Source organism: Tursiops truncatus, chromosome 12 (assembly GCF_011762595.2).
Source record: "Tursiops truncatus isolate mTurTru1 chromosome 12, mTurTru1.mat.Y, whole genome shotgun sequence".
Classification (NCBI taxonomy): Eukaryota; Metazoa; Chordata; class Mammalia; order Artiodactyla; family Delphinidae; genus Tursiops; species Tursiops truncatus.
The window spans coordinates 41,098,257-41,124,241 of NC_047045.1; the positions used below are offsets into that span (position 1 = coordinate 41,098,257).

At 37.1% G+C, this 25,985-nt stretch overlaps 1 protein-coding gene across 7 annotated transcripts in view; it reads right to left on the reverse strand.

Annotated features, from left to right (window-relative positions):
* Nucleotides 1–25,985, reverse strand: part of CDK19 (cyclin dependent kinase 19) — a 179,716-nt gene that overhangs the window by 9,848 nt on the left and 143,883 nt on the right. For all 7 annotated transcript variants that reach the window (XM_019929577.3, XM_019929578.2, XM_073789508.1 and 4 more), the window contains 4 exons: nucleotides 14,128–14,185; nucleotides 8,494–8,625; nucleotides 4,388–4,531; nucleotides 4,150–4,219 (listed from right to left, as the gene is read on the reverse strand). In XM_019929577.3, coding sequence (XP_019785136.1) covers nucleotides 4,150–4,219; nucleotides 4,388–4,531; nucleotides 8,494–8,625; nucleotides 14,128–14,185 — 404 coding nt within the window. The remainder of the gene's footprint in view (nucleotides 1–4,149; nucleotides 4,220–4,387; nucleotides 4,532–8,493; nucleotides 8,626–14,127; nucleotides 14,186–25,985) is intronic.

The window sequence follows — 25,985 nt, forward strand, 5'->3', positions numbered from 1 at the left end:
CACTATTAAGAACACTCACACAATTTACAATTTTTAATGGAAAGTTCCAAGATTGGTTTTCCTATATGGTATGTGTTAAGTTAAGCCATTGTTTTTTCTAATTAAAAAGGAACACATAACCAAATGTTGGTAAATGTGTGAAGAAATAAGAATTGTTACACACAGCATGTAGGAGTTTATATTGTTAAAATTACTTTGTAAGATAATGACTCATGAACTATAAGAGTTGAAAATGTGAGTATCCTGTGACCCAGCAATTCCTTTCCTAGGTACATACTCTATATCAGGATATCAACCCCTCAGGCTGAAGGGTGAGTAAATGGGTATTATTCATTTTATTATCCTAAATAGACTACATATTTTCATCATATATATTGTTTCCTATATATGAAATACTTCAAATTAAAAAGGTCAAAAAATAGGTGATCTATGTTCATGGTAGAAAATTTAGAGAATATAGAAAAGCATAAAGAAAAAAATTGAAATCACTCATAATCAACCTAGCAGCAATAAAAAAACACTGTCATCAAGATTTTGATAATTTTCTTTTGTCCTTTTTCATGCATATATATGATACAAACACAGGCATTTTTGTCTTTATAAAATTAGAATCATACTATATAAATTGTGCTAACTTTTTTCACTTAATATTGTTTCATAAACATTTTTCCTTGCCAAATGCTCTTTAAACTTATTATTTGTACTGAATGTATATTTTCTACTGTTACTAACGATGTTTGTTTCACAACAGTTGTAAAACGCAGGTTCTTGAAGGTCAATCTAGTACACATGTAGGGAGACAATACTGCATGGCAGGTGAGAATCAGAGACCCCTACCAGACCCTGGCACAATCATTTACCAATTGTGTGATCTTGGGCAGTTAGTTAACCTCTAGGAAAGCCTTAGGTGCCTCATCTTAGCTATGTGTGGCTGCTTTGACTGCCTTCTCAGGATAAATTCTTAGAATTATTAGGTCAAAGGGTATGTACATTTCAAAGCCTTCTTGCTACACAAACCTGGCCCTCAGACCAGAAGCATGGGCACCAGAGAGCCTGCAGTAGGAATGCATGTACTCAGGCCCTATCCCAGATTCTGAATCACAATCCACATTTTTAACAAGGTCTCCATGTGATTTGTAGGTACATTAAAGTTTGAGAAGCATTCATTCTCTCACCAGTAGCATATAAGTAAGCGTGCCCATTATTATATTACCCTTGCCAACACTAGGTATTTTTATTTTAAAAAATCTTTGCCATGTATATTAATTTAACAATTATTTTCCTCCAATACCAGGAACATTTTTATTGGCAAGGTAGCCATTAAGTTTGGTAATGGAAAGAAACTTTAAGGTTTATGTAGAAATGGAGTCTGTCAACATGGCTTTAGTCTTTATGTTGAATCAACTGATTTCTTGGGTTAACTCCAGATTCTAGGTTATTTGTTTCTATCATAATATAAAAAGTCTTGAAGTTGAGAAATCCTATTGCTCAATTCCCATTGTGGTTTCTTATTTTTCCTAGTATTAAAGCTAAGATAAATTCTTTGTCATTTTCTGAATTATCCTCTTCCAGATTTGCTACAGTTTAAGAGCTGAACAGTTTTCAAAGTGACTCAAACTTTTTATACACATTATAAAGCATTTTATCAGACCATGTTTATTCAAACATTCAATTTTTAAAGTCAACTTACTTATTTCCTTTTAATTCTATTTTCACCTTGCCTTCTAATGAGCTAATGAGAGCTGACAGCTGACATTGGAAAGATTACAGCAACTTCCGTTATTATCCTTCACAATTCACTTTAAGGGTAATTTTTTTGGTTCTTTTTATCTAATATAAACAAGTTATTATTCGTTTACTTTTTATGTCATCTGATATAACATTTTCTGGAATTTTTTTCTTTATTATACTTTGACATGTATGTATTGTATTAGATTTAGCTAATTTTTAATAAATTCTTGTCTTATGCATCAGTAGCCTGATTTTATGTGGATAAAACTGTCTGCTTAGGAAGTATGGCTCTTATCTCTGAACTTTTCCTATTACCTTTCTAACTGAATTTCAGTTATCTTTTAAAATTTCTCTCCTTTTATCTCTGGTTATTGTAAATACTATCATTTTATGTAAAATTCTTCCTCTGGCCTTTAAATACTAAGATAAAATGTTAAGTGCCTTCATTAATTTTCTCTATCTATCTTTTATATTACTAGTGTATCTTCAATTACTTGAACCACTTTCTCTTCTTTTTTTTTTTTTTGAGGTACGCGGGCCTCTCACTGTTGTGGCCTCTCCCGTTGCGGAGCACAGGCTCCGGACGCCCAGGCCCAGCCGCTCCGTGGCATGTGGGATCTTCCCGGACCGGGGCAGGAACCCGTGTCCCCTGCATCGGCAGGCGGACTCTCAACCACTGTGCCACCAGGGAAGCCCGAACCACTTTCATTTAATACCCATTTGACAAGTAACTAATGAGACTGCACTATGTACCAGGCCCTGGGGATACCTATAATGGTGTATAAAATAGGCACCATCCATATTCTAGAGGGAAAGATGGTAACTGTTCAAAAGCCAACTGCAGAGCAAAGTGATCAGTGCCAAGAGAAGCAGCACAGGATATGCTATGGGAGTACAGAGGGGAAGCACCTAACTCAGACTAGCAGGTCAAGGGGAAATCTCGTCAGGATAGAAAGGATAAATAAAGGAGTTAATCGGATGAACTAGGTGGGAGGAAAGTATATCCCAGACTGAAGGAACAGCATGTGTAAAAATCCAGAGGTCAAAGGAAACTTAGGGGTTTTGAGGCTCTTAAAGAAATTCATGATGTCTAGGCTATAGAGTACAAAGTGGACAGAGGTTTAGGAGATGAACTTGGTGATGTAGAAGCCAAGGCTCTGTAAGCTATATTAAGAAATTGAGAGCAATGGTGAATTAAGAGCAACTTGAAGACTGACATGATCAAATGTGCTTCTGGCAATGACTGCAGTACAGACAGTGAGGTGGAGTGAAGACTGAAGGTAGAAATCACTTAGGAGGCCGCTGCAGGATTCCAGGCGAGAGACAGTGGTGGTCTGGCCTACAACAGTGGAACGGTAGATGGAGAGAAATACAAAGATCCAAAGGATATTTAGAACAAAGAATTTACTGGATTTGCTAATTGTTTAGACACTGGGGGGTAAAATGGAAGACAGTGAGATAGAAGAAGGATCAGGGATTTGGCTTGAACAATCAGATGCATCATGGAGCTATTTCCTAAGATAAGAAATATAGTGGGAGGAGAGGTTTAGGAGGACAGATGATGAGTTCAGTTTTGGACATGTATTTTGAAGTGTTTATGGGACATTCAAGTTGGGATTCCATAAGGCAATTAGATAAATGGGTCTGAAACTTGGGAAAGAGATCTGAGTAGGATGTATAAACTGGGAGCTATCAGCATAACTGATGGTACATTGTGGCCATCAAAATCACGGAGACTGCCTGGGGAAATGTCTAGAGTGAGAAGAGAGCCCAATTCAGACCCTTGAGCAATGTCAGTGCTCTCTTTAAGGGATGAAAAGAGGCAAGGACCCTACCAAGGACTGTGTAAAAGAGAGGCCCAAAATGATTAGTGCCATTCCCTGCTTCTCTTTATGATGTCTGCTTTTGTTCCTACAAGCCCTCCAGTCCTGAAATTTTTCTGTTAAGATGCCCAAGAGAGAACCTCTTCCATCTTTTCCTCTGGGTGTGCACATTTATAACAAACTTCTCTCACTTCTACTCAGCATACATGTCCCCACCAGTTTGTTTTACTCAAATCCCAGGCCATGTGTTCTTCCTCCTGCCACCCTTCCTGGTTGCCTAGCCCAGCATTTCAGTCACCAGTCATTAGTTAGATAAAGACAAAATCATAGTTGTGGCCTTGAACTGAGCCTTTATCAAGCTAAAACAGAAGAGACATTTAAACTATCCACTGACCCTTAAATTCTTAAAAGTTTTTAAATACTACAGCCTAAGCCTGGCATATATGTTAACAACATCTGGAATATCTTCTTTAAATCATAAACATAATTAATACACTAAAATCTAAGTTTCTGGTTGAAATAATATCTTTTTAAAAAAGGATTAATTTAAATATTCCCATTGAATATTACTTATATGTAATATGGAATTACTTACGTCGTTCTTCTAAAGTCTTTTTGAAGTGTGGGGTATTCTGGCATCTTTCTAATATCTTCCCAGTCTTTATCTTACAAAAAATATTGAATATTGTTATAGGAAATAGTGTTACTTATCAAAAATCTAGTTATTTTAGCTTAAATATATATATTAAAACTAAATATACATTAAAATATGCTTTTCAAAAAGAATGTTTTTGAAATATGACTCATTATTTTGAAATAAATAAATAAATTACCTGCAGGAAACCCCATGACACTAAATATCCGATCTAGTTGATCATGATGAAAGGGATTGCTTGTTTTTATATCTTCCTGACGACAGTGAAAAATAGGTTCTGAAGTCAACAATTCAGCAAATATGCAACCTATTGCCCATATGTCTATAAAGGAAGAAAAACAAGTTTTTGCACACATTTATTATATTTCTTTGGTTATAATTTCTGGGTATAATCACAACCTACATATAAAAATACTTTTGGGGGTAGGGGGATGGACGAAATAGGTAAAAGGGATTAAGAGGTACAAACTTCCAGCTATAAAAAAGTCAGAGGGATGTAATGTACACATAGGGAATACAGTTGATGATACTGTAACAACTTTGTATGGTGACAGATGGTAACTGGACTTATTGTGATTATTTTATAATGTATAAAAATATCAAATCACTATGTTGTACATGTTAAACTAATATAACATTGTATATCAAGTATAACTTTTATAAAGTAAAGTATCCCCAAAATAAAAAAAATTTTTTTAAACTTTTCAGTGAAGCAATACACAAAATACAATAAGTATATTAAGAAAACATATATATCACATGAAATAGCTGTATCATCACATAACATACTGAAAGCCAAATAAAATACATTTTCTTGTAAATTTCCTGATCAAGATAAGCTTGGGAAACTCAATTTAGCAAGCAATGCATTTACATTTAGGCAAAAGCCTTTCAAACCACTATTAATAATTTAATCGCCAAAGGAGTCAACTGATAACCTACTACAAGGCATAATACTCAAGATCTGACAGACTGAAATAATATCATCATCAGGTGCGGTGATACATTTCTTTAAAGCAATCAAATGCATAATGACAGAGCAGAATTTCTGAGCTGTCAGTCTAGACAGACAGTACAGATCGCACAAGATGATTTGGAAAAACTCAACTTTTGTCTGAAAGACACCAACTTCAGTTTTTTCAACAAATAGTGAGCTCTAGAAGCTGATAAATACAAGTATATATAGACACTGCACGACACCAGTAGAGATAGATGTGATCCGAACATATTCACTTAGATGGTGCCCCAACTCTCCAATGTGCCAAGATAAAATTAGGCATCTTTCAAAGTTTTATTAACTATTTCAAATAACCAGTTATGGATTATTCTATTTGGATTTTATACATTGAAAGACTATAATAGTTTTAATTTAGATTCTAAGAGTATAATGTTATATTCACAATGTTTTGCCAAATGTACATGTGAATTTTTGTAAGATGTATGTTCATACTCGCCCACTTAAATAAATGCTGTTTAATAAGTGTTTAAAGTATTTTATTTATTTTTTTAAATAAATGCTGTTTAATAAGTATTTTTTTTAAAAAACAACACACAGGACTTCCCTGGTGGCACGGTGGTTAAGAATCCACTTGCCACTGCAGGGGACACGGGTTCGATCCCTGGTCCGGGAAGATCCCACATGCCGCGAAGCAACTAAGCCCATGCACCACAACTACTGAGCTTGTGCTCTGGAGCCCATGAGCCACAACTACGGAGCCCACGTGCCATAACTACTGACACTCGTGCGCCTAGAGCCCGTGCTCCGCAACAAGACAATCCGCCACAATGAGAAGTCCTCGCACCACAACGAAGAGTAGCCCCTGCTCGCCACAACTAGAGAAAGCCCACGAGCAGCAATAAAGACCCAATGCAGCCATAAATAAATAAATAAATTAATTAATTAAAAAAAAAGAATGAGTGAACGTGTATTTATTACATCTGCTATGAATACACTTCAAGCCTAAAGATAACTAATGTGGGGATTACTCTTTTTCTATGTCTTAGCTTTTTTCTTAACTGCTATCCAGAATAAGTAATTGGGACTTGACTAAAATTAGAAATTAGCAATTATGTTTTTATCTTTAATTCGTAAATCTTATTTTTACTGAGCAAGTAAGTCGCAAGCTGGTTAAAATTCAATTTCAGTTCTCTTTACCCTGAGGAAATAAGAAATATAGTTGGTTTCCAATTCATACCCAATTACCTTTATTTCCAAAAAAACACATCTATTTTTTATTCCAACAGTAGAGCAGTTAATCAGAAAATATTCATAAAACTATGCTTCTGAAAGTGTGGGGACCACATACAACAGAATCACCAGTGGTACCTGTTAAACAGAGGCCTCACTACCATGGGTTTGCTAAGAATCTCAGAGTGAGACAGATTTTGGTGGGGCATCATTTAGTTGGTTTTTGGCTGAACCTGCCTTTTCTTCCTGGAAATCTCCCTTCTAGACATAGACTGCACAGTGCTTGGTAAGAGCCCAATGCACATGGGTGTCTGCTGTTGTCACATCCTGTACTCCCACCCTATGCCCTGGGTTATCTCATCATCAGTCCTGTTCTAAGGCACCCCCTGTTGCTTCCAACTGACACTCCCCTTCTCTCTGGCTTACATTTGGTTTCTTCCTATCCTCTGGTACCTTCTGAGATTGTCTAGATTTTACTGTTCTCAATAGAGAGACCTAATAACAGAAAAAGCAAACATAATTCTAAATGTCTCAAAAATATAGCCCCTCAGTAAAAGTCATTCATTGGAATGTAAATAGAGTCAGGGTCTGATTTTCACTCCTCATTCTAAGGACCGCTCCATCCCTTCCATTTGCTTTTTGTAGTTCTCCTTTATTCAAAGACAGCTGCCACTGTCCTTGGCAGACAGAGTGGCAGCCTCTGGTAAGGGGCCTTATTACTATAAGCTCAACTGCCAGGGGACAGGTCTAAGGTCAGTCTCACACTCCTCTACTATCAAACACAAACTGGTTTTCCTCACAGTGCTGTGGCTACTCATAGCCTTTTTCGCTAATTTAACAAAATCCTTTAGCAGTATTTACGGAGAATTATAATATTCTGCACTGTGCTAGTGTCTGAATCCCTAGACAAAGAAAGTATAAATGTGTTCTGGGTATCTGAGTTTTGCAGAAATCAGACCTCCTGACGAATGAGGACGTTACTATATTTTTGTTTCCCTTTTTACCCATGAATAGGTTAATTATGAGTCTAATCTTTTCAAACGTGAGAACTTCATTTATAGTTCTTTGGCTGCCAGCAGGTTTTTCATAAGCTTAACAAAAAAAGGATTGAGCTGACTTGTCTATTTTTAATAATTTTACAGCTTAAGTGCCTTTATCAAATAGAACTCAACAAAAGCGGCTAAACAAAACAGATATTAGTCTAATACAAGTAAACAGAAAATTCAAGAAAAGGAAAATTTAAAGAAACACACTTAGAGCAAATTTAAGTACCTTACAGAACTAGCCCTTCACATTAACAGTACTATTTACTCCCTCCCTCCCCTCTCTTTTTACCTCCTTTAAAGCAATATCTAGGTCTGAGGACAGCTCTCTCTTCCTGACTCCCTCAATTAGCAGCTGGGACCTCTGAGGACACTGTAATGACAGGTAGCAAAATCTCTGATGCCTCTGTTCTGAAGGAGACTTAAAATTTTACAGAGTATGTTTATAACAGGTTTTCTTACTCAGTTTTTTCACTTGGTGAGATGGCAAGATGCTGAGCACAGCTAATCTACCCAGGCTCTATTTCCTACCTTAATGGAGAAACTGCCATTCTGAAAACTGTAATGGCAAGAGAGAAAGATTAGTCATATTGTTTCTTGCTTAGGAAAGGACTGACTGACTAACTTTTCCCCAAATAGAAGGGGCTCTCTCCAATAACTACACTACTCCCGTTTTTCTGTTTTTTTCTTTTTGTGAAGAAAACAAGTCTAAACCTCTCTCCAGTTCTTCTGATTGATAGTAAGTAAAAAATAACATTTGCATGTTATTGTTTCTATAGCAACTCAACAAGATCAGATACTTCTATCCTCTGAAAGAAAATTTCTTTTTTTAAAGGAATCATATTCTCCTATACAGTTAAAAATCCAAATCTACCAGATTACAAAATCTGGGAATATAAACAACAGGACTTTTACAAAGAAATTTAAAGTGGTTTTTACAAAGCAGCTTTATTATTATACCATTTAGTATTTATGATAATGCAATATCATATGATAATGATATGATAATGTAATACTTACCAACTATAAGTAAATCATTTTAGACTAACTTACCAATGGCCTTTGTATAATGCCTTGCACCAAGCAAAAGTTCTGGAGCCCGATACCAAAAAGTCACAACTACTGGATCCAAATCTGCTAGTGGCTTTAGAGGAGAATTGAATAATCTGGCAAAACCCATGTCAGCTAAAAAATAAAATAATAAGAAATCAGGTTGGCATGCTCTTATAACCATGCAAGGTTGATGACAATAGCCACTAACCTTATAAAGCAATCCTTTTTCCTCTCTTTTCAACCAGTGGTCTGTACCAGGCACCAAATCTCCCCTTCTGAGGTAGATACTACTATTGTGCTTATTTTACTGATGAAGAAACTGAGGCTTAGAGATATTCTGACTTGTCCAAGGTCATAGAACTAGTAACTACAGAGTCAGAATTAGAATCCAGGTCTGACTTCAGATTCCTGGCTTTCAGAGACAGAATAATATTCTTAAATATTTTAAAAATAGAAAATAGTCTAAAAGTTTCCATGATTGATTATGATTTCTGTATGCCTATATATCGAAAAAACCTGACTATATCTTAGTTCAGTGTGTGCTAGAGTTGGTTGGCTCTCATGGACCCAGCAGAGCCAATTCATACACATCTTTTGAACTCTGTTCAGTAACGTCATGTTTGTGGCTTGAAATTGGCTATGGTGGGAGTATTTACATCATGGAAAACAGCAAATGCTACAAATTGGGGTTTTTCCCCCCAGAGAGCCAGTTGTTGTATAGTTATCAGCACATCACATACATGGTTCCAAGAACACAGAACACATAAGAGAGAATGTTATAATTCAGCATTTAACGAAGGTCTATACCAAAGATAACTAAAATATTAGAGGTGCACAAAAGTAGTAAAAAGACTATTACTACAATAAGGTGTTGGTGACTAATTTTCTTAAGATTTCCTAAAGAATAAATACCTTATACCTATAAAGCACTTCAGATTTACAAATGGTTTTCACATACATCATACATCACTTCGTCTAATCCTCATAAGAATGCTGGTTTAATAAGTACTGCCCTTGCCACACTTCTGTGATGAAGAATCTAAGGCCCAAAGCAGTTCAATGACTTGCCCAAAGTCACAGGGATAGGAAGTGAAAATGCCAGTTTACAAACAAAAAGCATGTTATAATTTAGCAGCTACATTCTTAACCATGGAACTGATATCCAATAGATTACACATATGATAACTGCATGTCACAAAGGCAAAAATCACAAAAATGATAAACCTCTATAATATGAAATAGATTCACAGTAAGTATATTTTGACTGTATAAGGGTCCCTAGTGTACTATACAATGCAAAATAGTACAGTAAAGTTTCAACTACAGAGTATCATTTAATCTAAAACCAATATACTATGATATACATTAAATTTTTAATTTACAGTGACTTTGTTTCTTTAGAGTTTGAATAATTTACAAGACTTTCTGAGAATGCTTTGGAGGACCCAGGTCTTAAAAAATAAAGCTACCCAAAGATGCCTATGCTGATGCCTACACTTTCTTAAGCAAATTTCCCTATAGCAAACACAAATATTCAAAACCATTCTACCAATATTACACCTACCTCAAAGCACTGCTCTATATATTTAGTAGATGCTGATTGTTGTTGATGGCAAAGTAATATGATGGAATACTCTTTCATACAAAGAAAAGCATGCTATTTTTAAGTAAAGGCTAAAGCCAGTATTTCTCCCCTTATTCTCCACCTTCTAAGTTTTATATAAGCCACATCTATTCACTGAAAAATGAAATCAAGGCCAGACGAAACAATAAATATTCTTAAAAACAATTCCCATCTATTGTATGAACTTTAAAGGAGTTTCAAACCATTTTTCAAATAATTACTAATTTAGACAAAAGGTAATTAGCCTAAACATTCCTAACACCTATTTTCCTAATAGGTGTTTCCTAATAGATATGAGTGAAATTGTTCAATTCAACAGACAGGGGTAGTAAAATTCTGGTGTGGGTGCTAATTAGACAGTATCAAATGATAGAAAAGCAGCAGAAGGCAGTGTCTACTGCCAAGGAGCTTACATGAAGGTGAGATGACAAAACACATGGAGTAGATAAAAATAAAAAGGATAAGTACTGTAAGACTAAAGGAGAGTTGCTGCTGGTTTCTACTAGACTTGAAGTCCCTTGAGGGAAGGGGTTATGTCTCCTTCACAGTTTTATCTGGAACAATGTCTGATAAACATTTGTAGGAGTGGACTAAATCGAAAGTGGAACTTGAGCTGGATTCTGAAGGATGGATCATTGTGAGCAGTAAAGGCGGCGATGAGCATTTTAGGTAAGGCCTGGAAGTCTTCAGGTTGCTGGGGAGGGGAAGCCTCAGATACAGGGAAGGGCACAGTATGTTTTCCATTTGACTATGCTTTCTTTCCCTTTCAGTCAAAAAAGAACTGTTACAAAGTGTGAAGCATAGACATCAGAGCATTACTGATTTTTTTAAAAAATAATGTGCTATTAAAACAAAATTTAAAAACAATTTAATCAACTAGATTAATCGTTCACTAGACCTTTAATACCAATTATTGCTTACTTTTAACCCTGATTTTATCTTTAATCTTGGATAGAATTATAATCCTAAAACTCTTAACAATAAGGCAATTAACTGGCCTGGCTAGAATACACAATTTATGTTGAGGAGTAGTAGGGCTATTTGGGAGAATAAGGAGAAGACATTAAGTTTGGTGACTGGCATAAATGTGATGACTGGTACCGCATGGGAAAGTATAAGATGATGATGATGAATTTGGTTTGGAATTAATGCAATATAGGTTGCCAGCAGAACACCCAAATAGAGATAAACATTTCATCTAGGGTGAGAGAATAGAATCTGAGATGCAGATCTCAGAATCATTTTCATAGAACCCAAGCTTTTGAGGCCACAACATATCAATTCCCTAAAGAAGTCATTGTGGAGGGAGGCCATGTCCCAAGCCAGTACATAGGCTGTCTTGAAACAAAAGGGTAATAGGAATAAGAGGCAAAAATGAATAAAATACAGAAGTAACAGCAAAAGTAGTAGATAGAAAAATAGAATTACATGATGTCATATAGACCAAAGGAAAAGACGGTCACAAGGCCAGACTAGCCAGAAGAACAAATAACAAGACAGTAAAGGAAAACAACAACTAAACACAGGCCATTAGATTTGGTAAGACAGATATCATAGATGGCCTTTTAGAGAGCAGTTTCAATAGAGGGGCAGAATTAAGACATCAGATAATAACAAATTAGGGTAAGTGAAAACAATGCGTAAACATCATGTATTTTAGAAGTAGAGGAACAAGGGGAAAAATTGAACAAATTGTAAAGAAAACAAAATGGATATGAGAAAATTTATGTTAAACTGGGGTGAGGACTATGGAGAACAGTATGGAGGTTCCTTAAAAAACTAAAAGTAGAACTACCATACGACCCAGCAATCCCACTACTGGGCATATACCCTGAGAAAACCGTAATTCAAAAAGAGTCATGTACTACAGTGTTCATTGCAGCACTACTTACAATAGCCAGGACATGGAAGCAACCTAAGTGTCCATCGACAGATGAATGGATAAAGAAGATGTGGCACATATATACAATGGAATATTACTCAGCCATAAAAAGAAACGAAATTGAGTTATTTGTAGTGAGGTGGATGGACCTAGAGACTGTCATATAGAGTGATGTAAGTCAGAAAAACAAATACTGTATGCTAACATATATATATAGAATCTAAAAAAAAAAAAGGTTCTGAAGAACCTAGGGGCAGGACAGGAATAAAGACGCAGACATAGAGAATGGACTTGAGGACAGGGGGCGGGGGAAAGGTAAGCTGGGACGAAGTGAGAGAGTAGCACTGACACACACACACTACCAAATGTAAAATAGATAGCTAGTGGGAAGCAGCTGCATAGCACAGGGAGATCAGCTCGGTGCTTTGTGACCACCTAGAGGGGTGGGATAGGGAGGGTGGGAGGGAATGCAAGAGGGAGGGGATATGGGGATATATGTACACGTATAGCTGATTCACTTTGTCATACAGCAGAAACTAACACAACAATGTGAAGCAATTATACTCCAATAAAGATGTTAAAAAAAAATTGGGGTGAGGATTATGAATGTTTAAAGGAGAAGAGGAGAAACTTGAGAAGGAGAGAATGGAGATACTGTAATAAGAAGGGCTCAAGTACAGCAGGAAGATATTTAGAAGCTAGGAAGGACATCAGATAGGACTTAGGAGAAAGAGACACTCTTTCTCTGAGACTGTTTCAAAGGCAGAGCTGTGCTGACAAAAAGTGGTCAGTGAGGTCATACCAGATAACTCCGATATCACTAGGCAGCAGTGTTTGGAGGGAAAGAGACCCCAGACTTGGAATTCAAGTCCTTCCTTTGAAAGGCTGAGTAAGCTACAGTCTCTCTAAATCCAGCTTTCCTTATCTGCAGTATCTACCATAGAGGGTGGTTGTGTAAAGCAAATGAGATAACGTTTGAAAGTATCTATCTTAGTGTCCCCCATAGAAGGACCATCCTTTATTTCCCTTTCACGAGGGTCTAGAAAAACTAGGTACTCAATAAATGCCTCCAAGTAAAAGTGTGAGAGTGAAACAGAAAAGTGAGGAGCGGTAGAAAGGGGATGGGAGGGAGGAGGAAGGAAAGTGGAAAGGGAAGGAAAGCAGCCACCTGGTTCTTAACTAACAACAACAGAATTTTTTTATGACTCAATCTCAGTAAACTCAGAGTAGAGGTTTAAAGAAAGAAATGTTGGTTTAGAACAGCTTCTTCAGGAACTGGGCTAGTGAATTAATTGAAGAAGTAGAAAACCAAGCAGCAGGGCACGCTTGGTTGAAGCAGGACAGAATGAATTTGTAGTATGTCAAGTTAGCACAATTCCGCACCACTTCGACCATGATATATTCTAACAGCAAAGAAAGCAGGTTGCTGAAACAAAATTTACTTTAAGATCTTTCTAAAAAGCATTGGACATTCAATAAATGTTAAGTTCTATTATAAGAAATTAGAACAAAGCATTTCTTAGCTCATTTTCTCCCCAAATATGTCATAGGTATAAATGATGGCAATTTCTTTCAGAACTTTCAAGTTGCAAAGAAATTTTTAATTCAGAGACAAGACTTCTGCCAGTGCCTTAATCTAAGACTGGCAAGCAAGAGAGTCTATAAATATATACATTCATTTGGAAAAGATATGTTGGTACCTGGCACAGGACATGTGGTGGAGGGAGGGGAGGGCGGGGGGAGGTATCTGTGAAGATCTGTATGTACTAGGTCAGGGTGAGAGGGATGTATTCCGGGAAACATTTGGTAAAGCTGAGACAAAAGTAAGATTCAGAGATTATGTTTAGGGTGACTGTGCAGGACAGTAACAGTAGCATAAACACACACTTGGGGTATTGTATGGGAATGAATTTTTTGCTTGCTTCAGCTTAGAATTATAGAACCTTATTTTGGGAATAAATCTGAGGGATTTTACAAACTATCTATCTACATTTCCCAACATCTTTTCTACAAATATTATGAGGAATTAATTTTTAAATTAACTACTTAAATAAGAGTATTAAAAAGGGAAACCATCTTTGCAGTCACTTCAGTTTCTTAGTAAATTATTTTAGAAATAATTACCTACCTATTTTGACTCTCCCCCTCTCAGGACCTTCTCCCATTACTAGGATATTTGCTGGTTTCTAGAAATAAAAATAGAGCATTCAAATTACTATATTTATTCTTTTGACATGCTCTAAAATGGAAAAAAGTTCTTATAATATGAAAATATCACTTTTGGATTTTCATCAAAACTATAGTTGAATATCAAGTACCCTCTATATAGTTAAAGCATTTGACATACTTGAAGTTAGCACTAACTTTCCAAAAACATCCTTGCTATAGAAACATCTTATTTTCAAAATCATATCATACAAAAAAATCACAAAGGAATTAAAGCTATCATTTCTATTTACCCCACAAAAGTAAAGAGTAAGAATAATTCTTAAACCTGCACAAATTATAAGCTGTCCTATTGCTGCCCACAATAAAGGGCTTTTGTGGTTGAAAATTTTTACATAAAATTTCCAGCCACAATATAACTACCTTCATTTAAATGAATCAAGTGGAATATTCCTTGCTAAATATTTCTAAGCTACTACTATAGGAAAACATGGTAAACATTCAGCAGACTCCATTAAAATTCATACACATTTTCAGCCATAGTTCATGTAAAAGTGAGAAATTCCAAATATAATCTCAAGATGTAGGAAAATAAAAGCCAAGGCTAATACAGAGCTATATAAAGAAAAGAGTAGGCTGCAAATGTATCCAGCATCTTTTAAGTCATCCTTTTTTGTAGACATTTGGAAACAGAGAAACTGTGAAGATACACACTTTTGGGCAAGTAAGTCTCCTCTGCAAACTCTTTGGAGAGAAAAATTTATGATTCATTTATTTAATCAATGAATATATTTTTAGTGTCTTCTAGGGAGAAAGAACCAACCATACTAACCATACAAAGAATTAAGAGGAAAAATAAAGGCACAGTAAACCAAGTTCCTAACCTCCAGATGCTCACTACATAAGTAGAAAGAAATATCAGAAGTTTTGTATAATTCTAGAAGGTAATGCTAATTATGAGTTATGGAGAGGACTGAGATCTTGGGTTAGAGGCTAAACTAGATTACTTTTAAGATCTCTTCCAATTTTCCAGCTCTTTTTAAAGTTTCAATGAAAACAATAAGCATTAAAGAAAAAAAAAGTTCAAAGAAGGAACTGATTAACAAGAGCTTCCATTGTTAAGGGAAATGTTCACTGGAGGTGGGGCAGCGGCTATGTCCATTATCCAGATCCTGAAAAATGAACAGAAGCTAGAATGGCAGAGCAGAAGAAAGCTAAGGGCTGGGCTTCCCTGGTGGCGCAGTGGTTGAGAGTCCACCTGCCGATGCAGGGGACACGGGTTCGTGTCCGGTCCGGGAAGATCCCACATGCCGCGGAGTGGCTGGGCCCGTGAGCCATGGCCGCTGGCCTGCGCGTCCGGAGCCTGTGCTCCGCAACCTGTGCTCCGCAAGCTTAGGAGAGAGTAATAAGTCTGACTTGACAGAAGGCAGAGGACTCATGTTGGAGGTGGTAAAATGAACCTAGACCCTGCAGAGTCTTAACTGCCAGGTGAAGTAATCGGACCTTTGTACACATTACAGGCAGTGAGATTACAGGAAAGAGGGAGGTATCAGAACTGGGTGTAAGGTGATAAGCGCTTCATCCAAGGACTTCTCAGCTGAAATGACGAGGGAGTTATGGAGCTGAGGAACATTTTAAAGGAGAAATTAACAGGACTTTGTGACTAGTTGAAGGCAGAAGATTAAGACAAAGGGTGATAAAGATTTCATTAAGGTTTTGAGTTTATGTGACTGGAAGAATGGTGCCCTTGTGATAGAAAATTTATGAGAGGTACTGATTTGGGAGGGGGAACAACAAAGAGAAGGAGATGGCACATTGAGTTTGAGTGATATGAGAGGCCTAGTTGTACTAGCCAGGGGAGTGGAAATAGGAAGATTTAGATTTTTTTTAAAAATAAATTTATATTTTATTTATTTATTTTTGGCTGCGCTGGGTCTTTACTGCTGCATGCGGGCATTCTCTAGTTGCGGTGCGGGGGCTACTCTTCATTGCAGTGCGCGGCCTTCTCATTGTGGTGGCTTCTCTTATTGCAGAGCACGGGCTCTAGGTGCATGGGCTTCAGTAGTTGCAGCACGCAGGCTCAGTAGTTGTGGCTCGTGGGCTCCAGAGCGCAGGATCAGTAGTTGTGGCGCATGGGCTTAGTTGCTCCATAGCATGTGGGATCTTCCTGGACCAGGGCTCAAACCTGTGTCTCCTGCATTGGCAGGCAGATTCTTAACCACTGTGCCACCAGGGAAACCCAAAGATTTAGATTTGAAAGTTATTGTCACTGGAGTGTGATAATTGAAGACATGAGACAAGATTAGTTTACTGTAGCAGAAAGAGAAAAATGCATCAGACAAAAAACCAAACCTTCAAAATGCAAGTTTAACAACTATTTATCAAAGATCCATTATGTATAAAATACTGTCCTGCAGACTTTCAGGAAACAAAGAGAAATAAAACATGAAGCCCTTGACTTCAAGGAGTTTAATATCTAGTAGGGAAAGACAGACAGATTACTTTTTAGAGTACAAGGCAGATTACAGAAAGTACCAAAACAGCAAAATAAATTGCCAGGAATAGATGATTCTTCTCAGTGAATATCAGGATAGTCTTTAGGAAGGAGATGACTTTAGATGAATTTAAGAGTGCCTAAGATTTTGATAAGCATAAACAGAAGAATGACTTTTCAGGCTTAGAGAACCCTAAAAGTAAGAGCCTGGTCACAAAGAAAACCCAGGGACATGACATACTGGGAGAGCCTACAAGTATTTTGATTTTGAGTAGAGCATAGAATGCTCAGTGTAGAGCATTCCTAAGGCTAGGAACTATGTTGGAAATTAAACGTCACATTAAAGAAACTACAATTTATGCTATAGGCTAAGCCGAGACAAGACAGTGAGACAATCAGATCTATATTTAGGAAAAAACTCTGGTAGCACTGTGAAGGATGAACTGAGAAGGAAAGGTGGACCACAAAGTAGAGACAGAGACCAGTTGGAAGTGGTTACAATAGTCAAGGGAAAAGTAAGGGGTCCCTAACTTGTGACAATGGTCATGGAGCAACACATAAGAGCATTTCAAGGGAAAAGTTCAAGATTTGGCATTGCCTTTTTGCACCACCTTCACTTCCCTCCATAGTCACTCATTCAACAAATACTGATTGAGTATCTAGCAGTGATTTAGATGCTAGAGATACAGTAGTAAACAAAACCAGGCAAGATCCTTGACCTCATGGAGCTTACATTCTAGTGGGAAGAGAAGGGCAATAAATAACAAATGTACAGTACATCAGTATTGATAAGTACTGTGGATAAAAATTAAATAAGGAGAACACAAAGAGATTTCCGCATCTGGTATTATGGCTGAGTAGGTGCTCTAGGAGACCCTGCCATTACAGAACAACAATATATATGCTGCCTAAGAAACGTTCCTTGAAGGATCCTTGATCTCACAAGAGATAAGGCAGGGGTCCCCAGCCCCCGGGCCGCAAACCAGTACCAGTCCGGCCGCACAGCAGGAGGTGAGCGGCAGGCAAGTGAGCGAAGCTTCATCTGCTGCTCCCCATCGATCCCCATCGCTCGCATTACCGCCTGCACCATCCTCCCCACTCCAATTCATGGAAAAACTGTCTTCCATGAAACTGGTCCCTGGTGCCAAAACGTCTCGGGAACCACTGAGATAAGGATATCTACAACAACCCCAGCCCCACCCCCAAATAAGGGCTGGAGAAGGAAGGAAAGGCAGGATGGACCTGGGAGCAGATGCCAGTAACACACTTCACTGGGGACACTGAACCCTGGACCACCAGCAAGGTGAAGAAACTGAGCCTGTTCCCTGACAATCAGTCAAGACTCCCAGGGGGACTAAAGTAAACCAGAAGAAGCAAAAGGAAACCCTCTCTGTAGGAAAAACTTCCTAACTTAGGCCTAAGGACTAAAACAATACATTTTCCTGCTGAAAACATACTTTAATCCATTCACATACTATTTACAAGAGATCCATCTAAGTGGAAGGACCATAAAAGCTGAAAGTAAAAGGCTATTAAAAAAGCAGGCAAACTACTAAAAGAATCAACTATAGTAATGTCAGACAAAATAGCTTTTAAGACAAAAGCATTATTAGGAGTAGAGATGGTCACCATGTAATGATACAAGATTCAATTCACCCGGAAGAGAGAACACTCCTAAAACTCATTATGTACTTGAAATATATATGTATTTGATATAATTTCAGGGAGGGAAAAGACCAAGGATAACAAACGTTTCTCAATAATTGATATGTCAAGCAGACAAAAGATTAGTAAGATATAGACCATCCAAAGGACACAATTAACAAAGTTGATCTAACAGGCATATACACAACTTTTTACCCAATAATTAGAGAGTACACATTTTTTTTTTCAATCATACATGGAACATTTACAAATGTTGTTAGTGTACTAGCAGGTCTCAAGAAATTTCAAGGAATTGTTATCAAACAGACTATGTTCTCTGACCACAATGAAATTAAGTTAAAAGTCAATTACAGGGACTTCCCTGGTGGTGCAGTGGTTAAGAATCAGCCTGCCAATGCAGGGGACACAGGTTCGATCCCTGGTCCTAGAAGATCCCACTTGCCGTGGAGCAACTAAGTCTGTGCGCCACAACTGCTGAGCCTGCGCTCTACAACTACTGAAGCCCATGTGCCGCCAACTACTGAGCCCACGTGCTGCAACTACTGAAGCTCACACGCCTAGAACCCATGCTCCGCAACAAGAGAAGCCACTGCAATGAAAAACCCACACTCGTCGCAACTAGAGAAAGCCCACACACAGCAATGAAGACCCAATGCAGCCCCCCCCCAAAAAAAGTCAATTACAAAAGTATAAATCTAAAACTCCATATATTTGGAAATGTAAAAATACCTCTAAATTATTCAAAGGTAAAAGGAGAAAGTACGAAGAAATTTAAAATACTCAGAAATGGAATAATGATAATACGACCTATCAAAACCTGTGGAACTTACAAGGGAAATGTATAGCCTTAAATATTTACGTTAGGAAGAAAGGCTGAAAATAATTATGTGCCTAAGTTAAGAAGTTAAAACAAAACAAAATTCAACAGACTAAAACAAAAGAAAGTAGAAGTATAAAGGTAAGGACAGGAATTTATGAACAAGAGAGGATTTATGAAGCCTTTAGGATAACTACATCAAAAGGAGAGAAAATGCAAATAGATGATATTACAAATTTTAAAAAGGAACATAACTATAGATTCAGTGGAGGTTAGAAAGATAAAAGAACCCTATTAAAAAACTATATCTATTAATTTAAAAATATATACAAAATAGGCAAATTCAAGAAACTGTAACCTACAAATTGACTCAAAATGAATTAGAAAACCTGAAGAAACCAAGAAGTAGTAAATAAAGTAAAACTGGACTTAAAAATCTTGCTACCAAAGGGTAAGCTGGGACGAAGTGAGAGAGTGGTATGGACTTATATACACTACCAAATGTAGAACAGATAGCTAGTGGGAAGCAGCTGCATAGCACAGGGAGATCAGCTTGGTGCTCTGTGACCACCTAGAGGGGTGGGATAGGGAGGGTGGGAGGGAGACGCAAGAGGGAGGAGATATGGGGATGTATGTATATGTATAGCTGATTCACTTTGTTTAAAGCAAAAACTAACACACCATTGTAAAGCAATTATACTCCAATAAAGATGTTAAAAAGAAAAATCTTGCTACCAAGAAAACAGATGATCACAGAGGCAAGTTCTCCAAATTTTCAATGAACAGATTGTTTCAATTTTATTCAAATGTTTTCAGAGAATAGAAGAAGAGGGAATACTCCCAACACATTCTAGAAAGCCAGTATAACCTTGACAGAAAAACCAAAAAAGGATAAGAAAGAAAAACTTCAGGCCAACTCCACTCAAAAATATTAAACAAAATAGTAATAAGCCAAATCCAGAAAAAGGAATGCCAGGATGGCTTAATATAAGAAAATCTATATAAGTCCATCACCACAGTGACAGATTAAAGAAGAAAGATGATTTAATTATCTTGATAGAGGCTGAAAAAGCAGCTCATAAAATTTAACACCCAGTCATGATAAAAACTCTCAGCAAGTTAGACTAGAAAAAACCTCCTTAACCTGATAATGGGTATATATCAAAAACTAAGAAAGAAACATTGAAATCATTTCCTTTAAAATCAGGAATAATGTAAGAATACCCACTATTAACACTTCTAAAATCAACACTGTACTATAAGTCTATTACTATAAAACAATAATTAAAGACATATATATTAGAAAGGCAAAAATAAAACTATTGTTATTTTCAGATAATATAATTATCTACATAGAAAGCCCAAAGTATTTACAGGCAAATTATTAGCAAAAGTAAGAGAGTTTAGAATGTCTGGCTACTTGAACAATATGAACAAGTCAACTGTATTTCTGTATATCAGGAAAAAAAAGCTAGGAAATATAATTTTTCAAAGGCAGCATTTCTATAGCAACAACAACAAAAAAGTATAAGGTGCCTAGAAATAAATATATCAAAAGATTTACAAGATTTTTATACAGAACACCTTGAAACCTTGTTTTAAATGATATTAAGAAGTTCTAAATAAATTAAGAGCTCATGTTAATAGATAAGAAGACTCAATATAGTAAAGACATCAATTCTCCCAATACTTCTCTGTATATTCAATGCAATTTCAATCAAAATTCCATCAGAGTTTCCTTGTGGAACTTGAAAAGCTGATTTTAAAATGTATGTGAAAGAGCAAAGAGCTAAGAATAGCCAAGATATTCACAAAGTGTTAGGGGTAGGGGATGAGGAGAGGAATCTTGCTCAAAACATTATATCAAGATTTATTTTAAAGCTATAGTGATTAAACAGTGTGGTTCTAGTACAGGGATAGACAAACTGATCAATGGGAGAGAATGGAGAACCCAGATGGAACCAAAATACTGAGAGAGAACTTCAGATCAGTGGAGAAAGGAAGAGCTAACCAATAAGTGGTGCTGGCACAACAGGTTATCTAAGTGGGAAAAAAATAAGTAAAATGAATCCTCACCTCATATCATATAAACAACAATTTCAGGAGGATTAAGGAATTAAATGTGAAAAGCAAAACTTTAAAACTTTGGAGGAAAAAAAAACTGGAGAATATCTTTCTGAGGTGAGGAAGAATTTCTTAAACAAGATACAAAGAATAACCATAAGAGAAAAGACATAAATTTGTCTATTAAAATAACTTCCAATCATCAAAGATAAGGAAAATAAAAAGACAAAGCACAGACAGGCAGAAGTATTTGCAACACTTATCAGTAACAAAGGTTTAGTATCCAGAATAAAGAACTCCTACAAATCAATATAAAATACAAGCTAACAGAAAAATGGACAAAACATCCAAACAGGGATTTAACAAAAAGAAGAAAATGTTTAACCACTAAGCATATGAAAAGATGATGCTATACCTCATCAATAATGGGGAAAATGCAAATTAAAATCACAGTGAGATACCATTTTACACCTAGTAAATTGGTTAAAAATTAAGAACAGTTGAGTAGGAAGTAGCTCAGGGGAGCTCCAATACATTGCTGGTGGGAGAATAAATTGGTACAACTTTTTTGGAAAACAATTTGGCATCATCTTGCAAAACTGAACAATTGCATACCCTTTGACTCAGTAATTCCATTTTTAGAAACACCAAAGAATGTTCATAGCAGCACAGTTTGTAATAAAAAAAAAAAATCTGGACGCAACCCAAATTTCTAGCCAATAGGAAAATGGAGAAATTAATCGTGGTAGAGTCACACAATGAATTTTAAAACAGCAGTGAAAATCACTGAATTACAAACAAAAGTAAAAAATGTTCAGATCTTGGAAGCATTATGTTGAGAGAAAAAAAGCAAGTTTTAGAAGACTATATACACAGGATGCCATTTTCATAAAACTTAAAACCGAGCAAAGCTAAAAAATGTTCTGTTCAGGCATATATACAAATGTGATAAACCTATTTTTTAAAAGGAGTGAATAATAGGTTCAAAATTCAGGATATTTGTTACCTCTTGGGAGGAGACAAGAGGACAGGATGAGGGAAAAAACATAAATAGAAGCAAGCTATTGGTAATATTCCAGTTATTGTGTTAAGTGATAGGCTCTTGACTGTCATGCTTTGTAAGATAATATATAAAGCAAGGAATGGGGATAGGTACTGTTGGGAGTGGGATGACAGGGTGTTATTTCCAACATCATTTAAGCATAATTTTAAATTACTTACATAATGCCTCTCTGAGAAGGTAACATCTGGGATAAGACGTGAAGAAAGTGCAGTAATAAGGGAAGAGCAACTTGAAAGGCTTAAGGCACAGGTAAAGCAGAGACACGCTACGGAGAACAGTGGGCATCGGGGAGAACAGAGTGGTAAGGCACTGATGATTCTAAAGAGAAGGAAACCCTAGGTAGTGCTTGCTTGCTGTTTGCAGTGGTTCTGCTTTTGGCACAAGTCATTTGGGTAGCAGAACTGGATGGGTTTCTGTTTTTGTGTGTGTGTGTTTGTGGTACGCGGGCCTCTCACTATTGTGGTGTCTTCCGCTGCGGAGCACAGGCTCCGGACGCGCAGGCTCAGCGGCCATGGCTCACGGTCCCAGCCGCTCCGCGGCATGTGGGATATTCCCGGGCCGGGGCACGAACCCGTGTCCCCTGCATCGGCAGGCAGACTCTCAACCACTGCGCTACCAGGGAAGCTCCTGGATGGGTTCTTGAGCACTGTCTAGCCTGTGTTCTGAGAGTTGATGAGGGCTGCCACGAGATCTGCAGCAGAGCAAGATCATGGTGTTCGGAGAAGTGAGGAAAAACCTTGGTGAGCTGGCAGGGTGACTCACTGGAGAAAGAGCAAGGAGGTCAGTGCGGTTGCAGTCAACGTGAGAGGAGGGGAGTTTGCCCAGGGGCAGCAGAGGAGGGGTGGGGCAAAGGTTAGGGAGGGGTGCCGGTCAGACAGAATGACGTGGGGGCTCGGAAAGACTAGGTTTTTCATGACTAGAATTAGCATCGTTTTGTTATATTATCCATCTTACCCATAATTTTTACAAATTGCATAATTTATTTTATATATATCCTGCCCAATCTCTGATAGCAGGGTTTGGAGAGATTACCATTTTCTACTATATTATATATTTCCATAATGTTTGATTTTGTATATTTTGGTATTGTTTACAAGTAGATAAATGGTATTTTAAAAATATAAGAAAAAAATAATGCTGAGAGGAATAAAGGGTAGAAGAACAAGAGCCAGTGAAAGAACTGGTGAAAGAGCATCCAAGGTAAGAAAACGGTCAGCATAGGGTTCTAGAAGCTAAGAGTTTAAAAAGGAAGAGGTAGCCTTCAGGTGCAACAGAATGAAAGCTGAGAAGAGGCAACCTTGGGACAATGAGAAGGTCACTGGTGACACAGAAAAAATAATTTCTGTGCATTTACAGAAGCTAGACACAATAAATGAGACCCAAATAAGTGGAAAAAAGGTAAAGGCAGATTTAGAGTACATTTTTCAAGGCCTTAGTGAGAATGGGAATCTCTGGGATACAACAATTTTTTAAATTGTAAAATCATCAAATAAACCATTTTATGTACCATTTGTTACACTTCGCAATTCCTAAATTTTGGATTTAGGAATTAAATCCTTTTAAAATAAATATATAAGATAAAAACACAAAGCATGATATAAGGGAACAAAAATTGCTTCGTATAAGAAATGAAAATAGATTATGAGCTGCTGAATGGGAGAAAAGCAGGAAGTTCATCTTGGACCACTGTTAGCTCTTATTAGAAGTTCCTGCAGTCACACCATATGGAAACAGAGAATATGAATATGAGCACAACCACAATGGAATGAGGAGAGAGAGAGAGAGAGAGAGAAAAGAGGATCTAGCTAGTTCTGAAGACAGTAGAGAATACCTTTGACGTGATCTACTTGAAGCCCATGGAAGCTCTAAGAGTGAGGCCTGAGATGAGGGCAGAAGTGGTGACATGGTTTAGGGGAGCAGCGACTGTGAGCTCTTTTGTACAGTCTGAGAAAGGAACCTAGAGCTTGGGCAGTATCCATAGAGAAGGGTTCCTGTAGTCAAGTAAAAATCTTGAATCACAGAGGGAATCTTTTTCTTTTTTTTGCGGTACGCGGGCCTCTCACTGTTGTGGCCTCTCCCGTCGCGGAGCACAGGCTCCGGACACGCAGGCTCAGCGGCCATGGCTCACGGGCCCAGCCGCTCCGCGGCACGTGGGATCTTCCCTGACCGGGGCATGAACCCGTGTCCCCTGCATCGGCAGGCGGACTCTAAACCACTGCGCCACCAGGGAAGCCCGGGAATCATTTTTTAATGCACACCTCTTAACTGGGATTTATCTGTCCCCTTCAGGACGAGTGAATGTGTTATGGTCATAAGATACTTGATGTTTCAAAATAACAACAATAACAGCAAAATAAATAACATGATCACCATGAAAATGCATTTAACTTAGGGAACTATATTCAATAGCCTGTAATAAATCATAATGGAAAATAAAATAAATAAAATGCATTTAACTTTTCAAAGCATTTTCACATCGATTTTCTTCTTCTTAAGGGAAATACTCAAGGACCTACAGGGCTAGGGGCAAGTCTCTGAACAACTCCATATAACCCTCAAGATTCCACACTGAGTTGTGTTTACAGATATTATGCTGAATTTTCAAAAGACTAACTTTGACAGTGATTAATTAAGTGAAGGTATATGCTATTAAAAAACAAAGGAAACTGCAGCTCATGCACACACACCCACACACACACGTACAAACCTAAAAGAATGAAAAAAGGATACCAAAATTGTTCTGACCTAGTTACATCCCAGTTAACACAGACTATGCTTTACTAAAACCCCTCTTCTTACTGTGAACACAAAATGCCAGCTGTGAAAGAAAGTGATACTGCTGGGTTTGCACACTTTAGTTACCATAGAAACAGTAGAAATGGCAGGAGTTGGATGTCTCATATTCAAGTTATCAGCAATAAAATTGGACAGACAAATCAAGGCTGCAGGGTTCGTTTTAGTTAAATTGTATTTTAAAGGCAAAAGTCAGGGAATTAATGTGATAAACAGTATGGTTACTCAGAAATTATTCTTGAAATATCTATATTTTAGCAGAATTTAGTTAATTCTTGAATGTACATTCATGATGTTTTGCATGTATTCTAGATTTGCTTTTTCCTTTTATAGAATCAATTTTTTTCACAGGGTTAAATTTATTTCAGTTAATTGGCACATCATAAATAGAACAGCCTAAAGATATACAATTATCCTACTACATTTGCTTTACATTTCCTACACCAGGACATTTGGAACAAAAATATGAAACCCACAAGATGACTCTCATCAGCACCAGTAAAGAAGACAGAAAAACAAACACAACTGTCTACAATCCTGAATAATAGGAAAAAACCGATCAGACATCAACTGGACTAGTTTCTGAACAATGAACAGTGCTAGCCTAATATTAATGGCTACAACTATTCTTTTCTTTAAATACAGAAGTGGCATGACTCTCGTCACATTTCATACAGAAGTACATTCCCAGGAGAAAATTTTCAGTTTATGTTCCTTTCTTTACACTGTTCTCCATTGTTCACCTTGAACAAATAAGATTCTGTATTGTAACAAACAGGACAAAGAACTAAGAGTGAGAGACATGCTTTTTTTCTTAAGCACAATAGTCATTTGCTAGTAGCATCAGTCTATCATAATTTTACCTCTTAAAATAACTTCATTGACAGTAAAGGATTTAAAAATATAGAGAATCTGATTATTGTG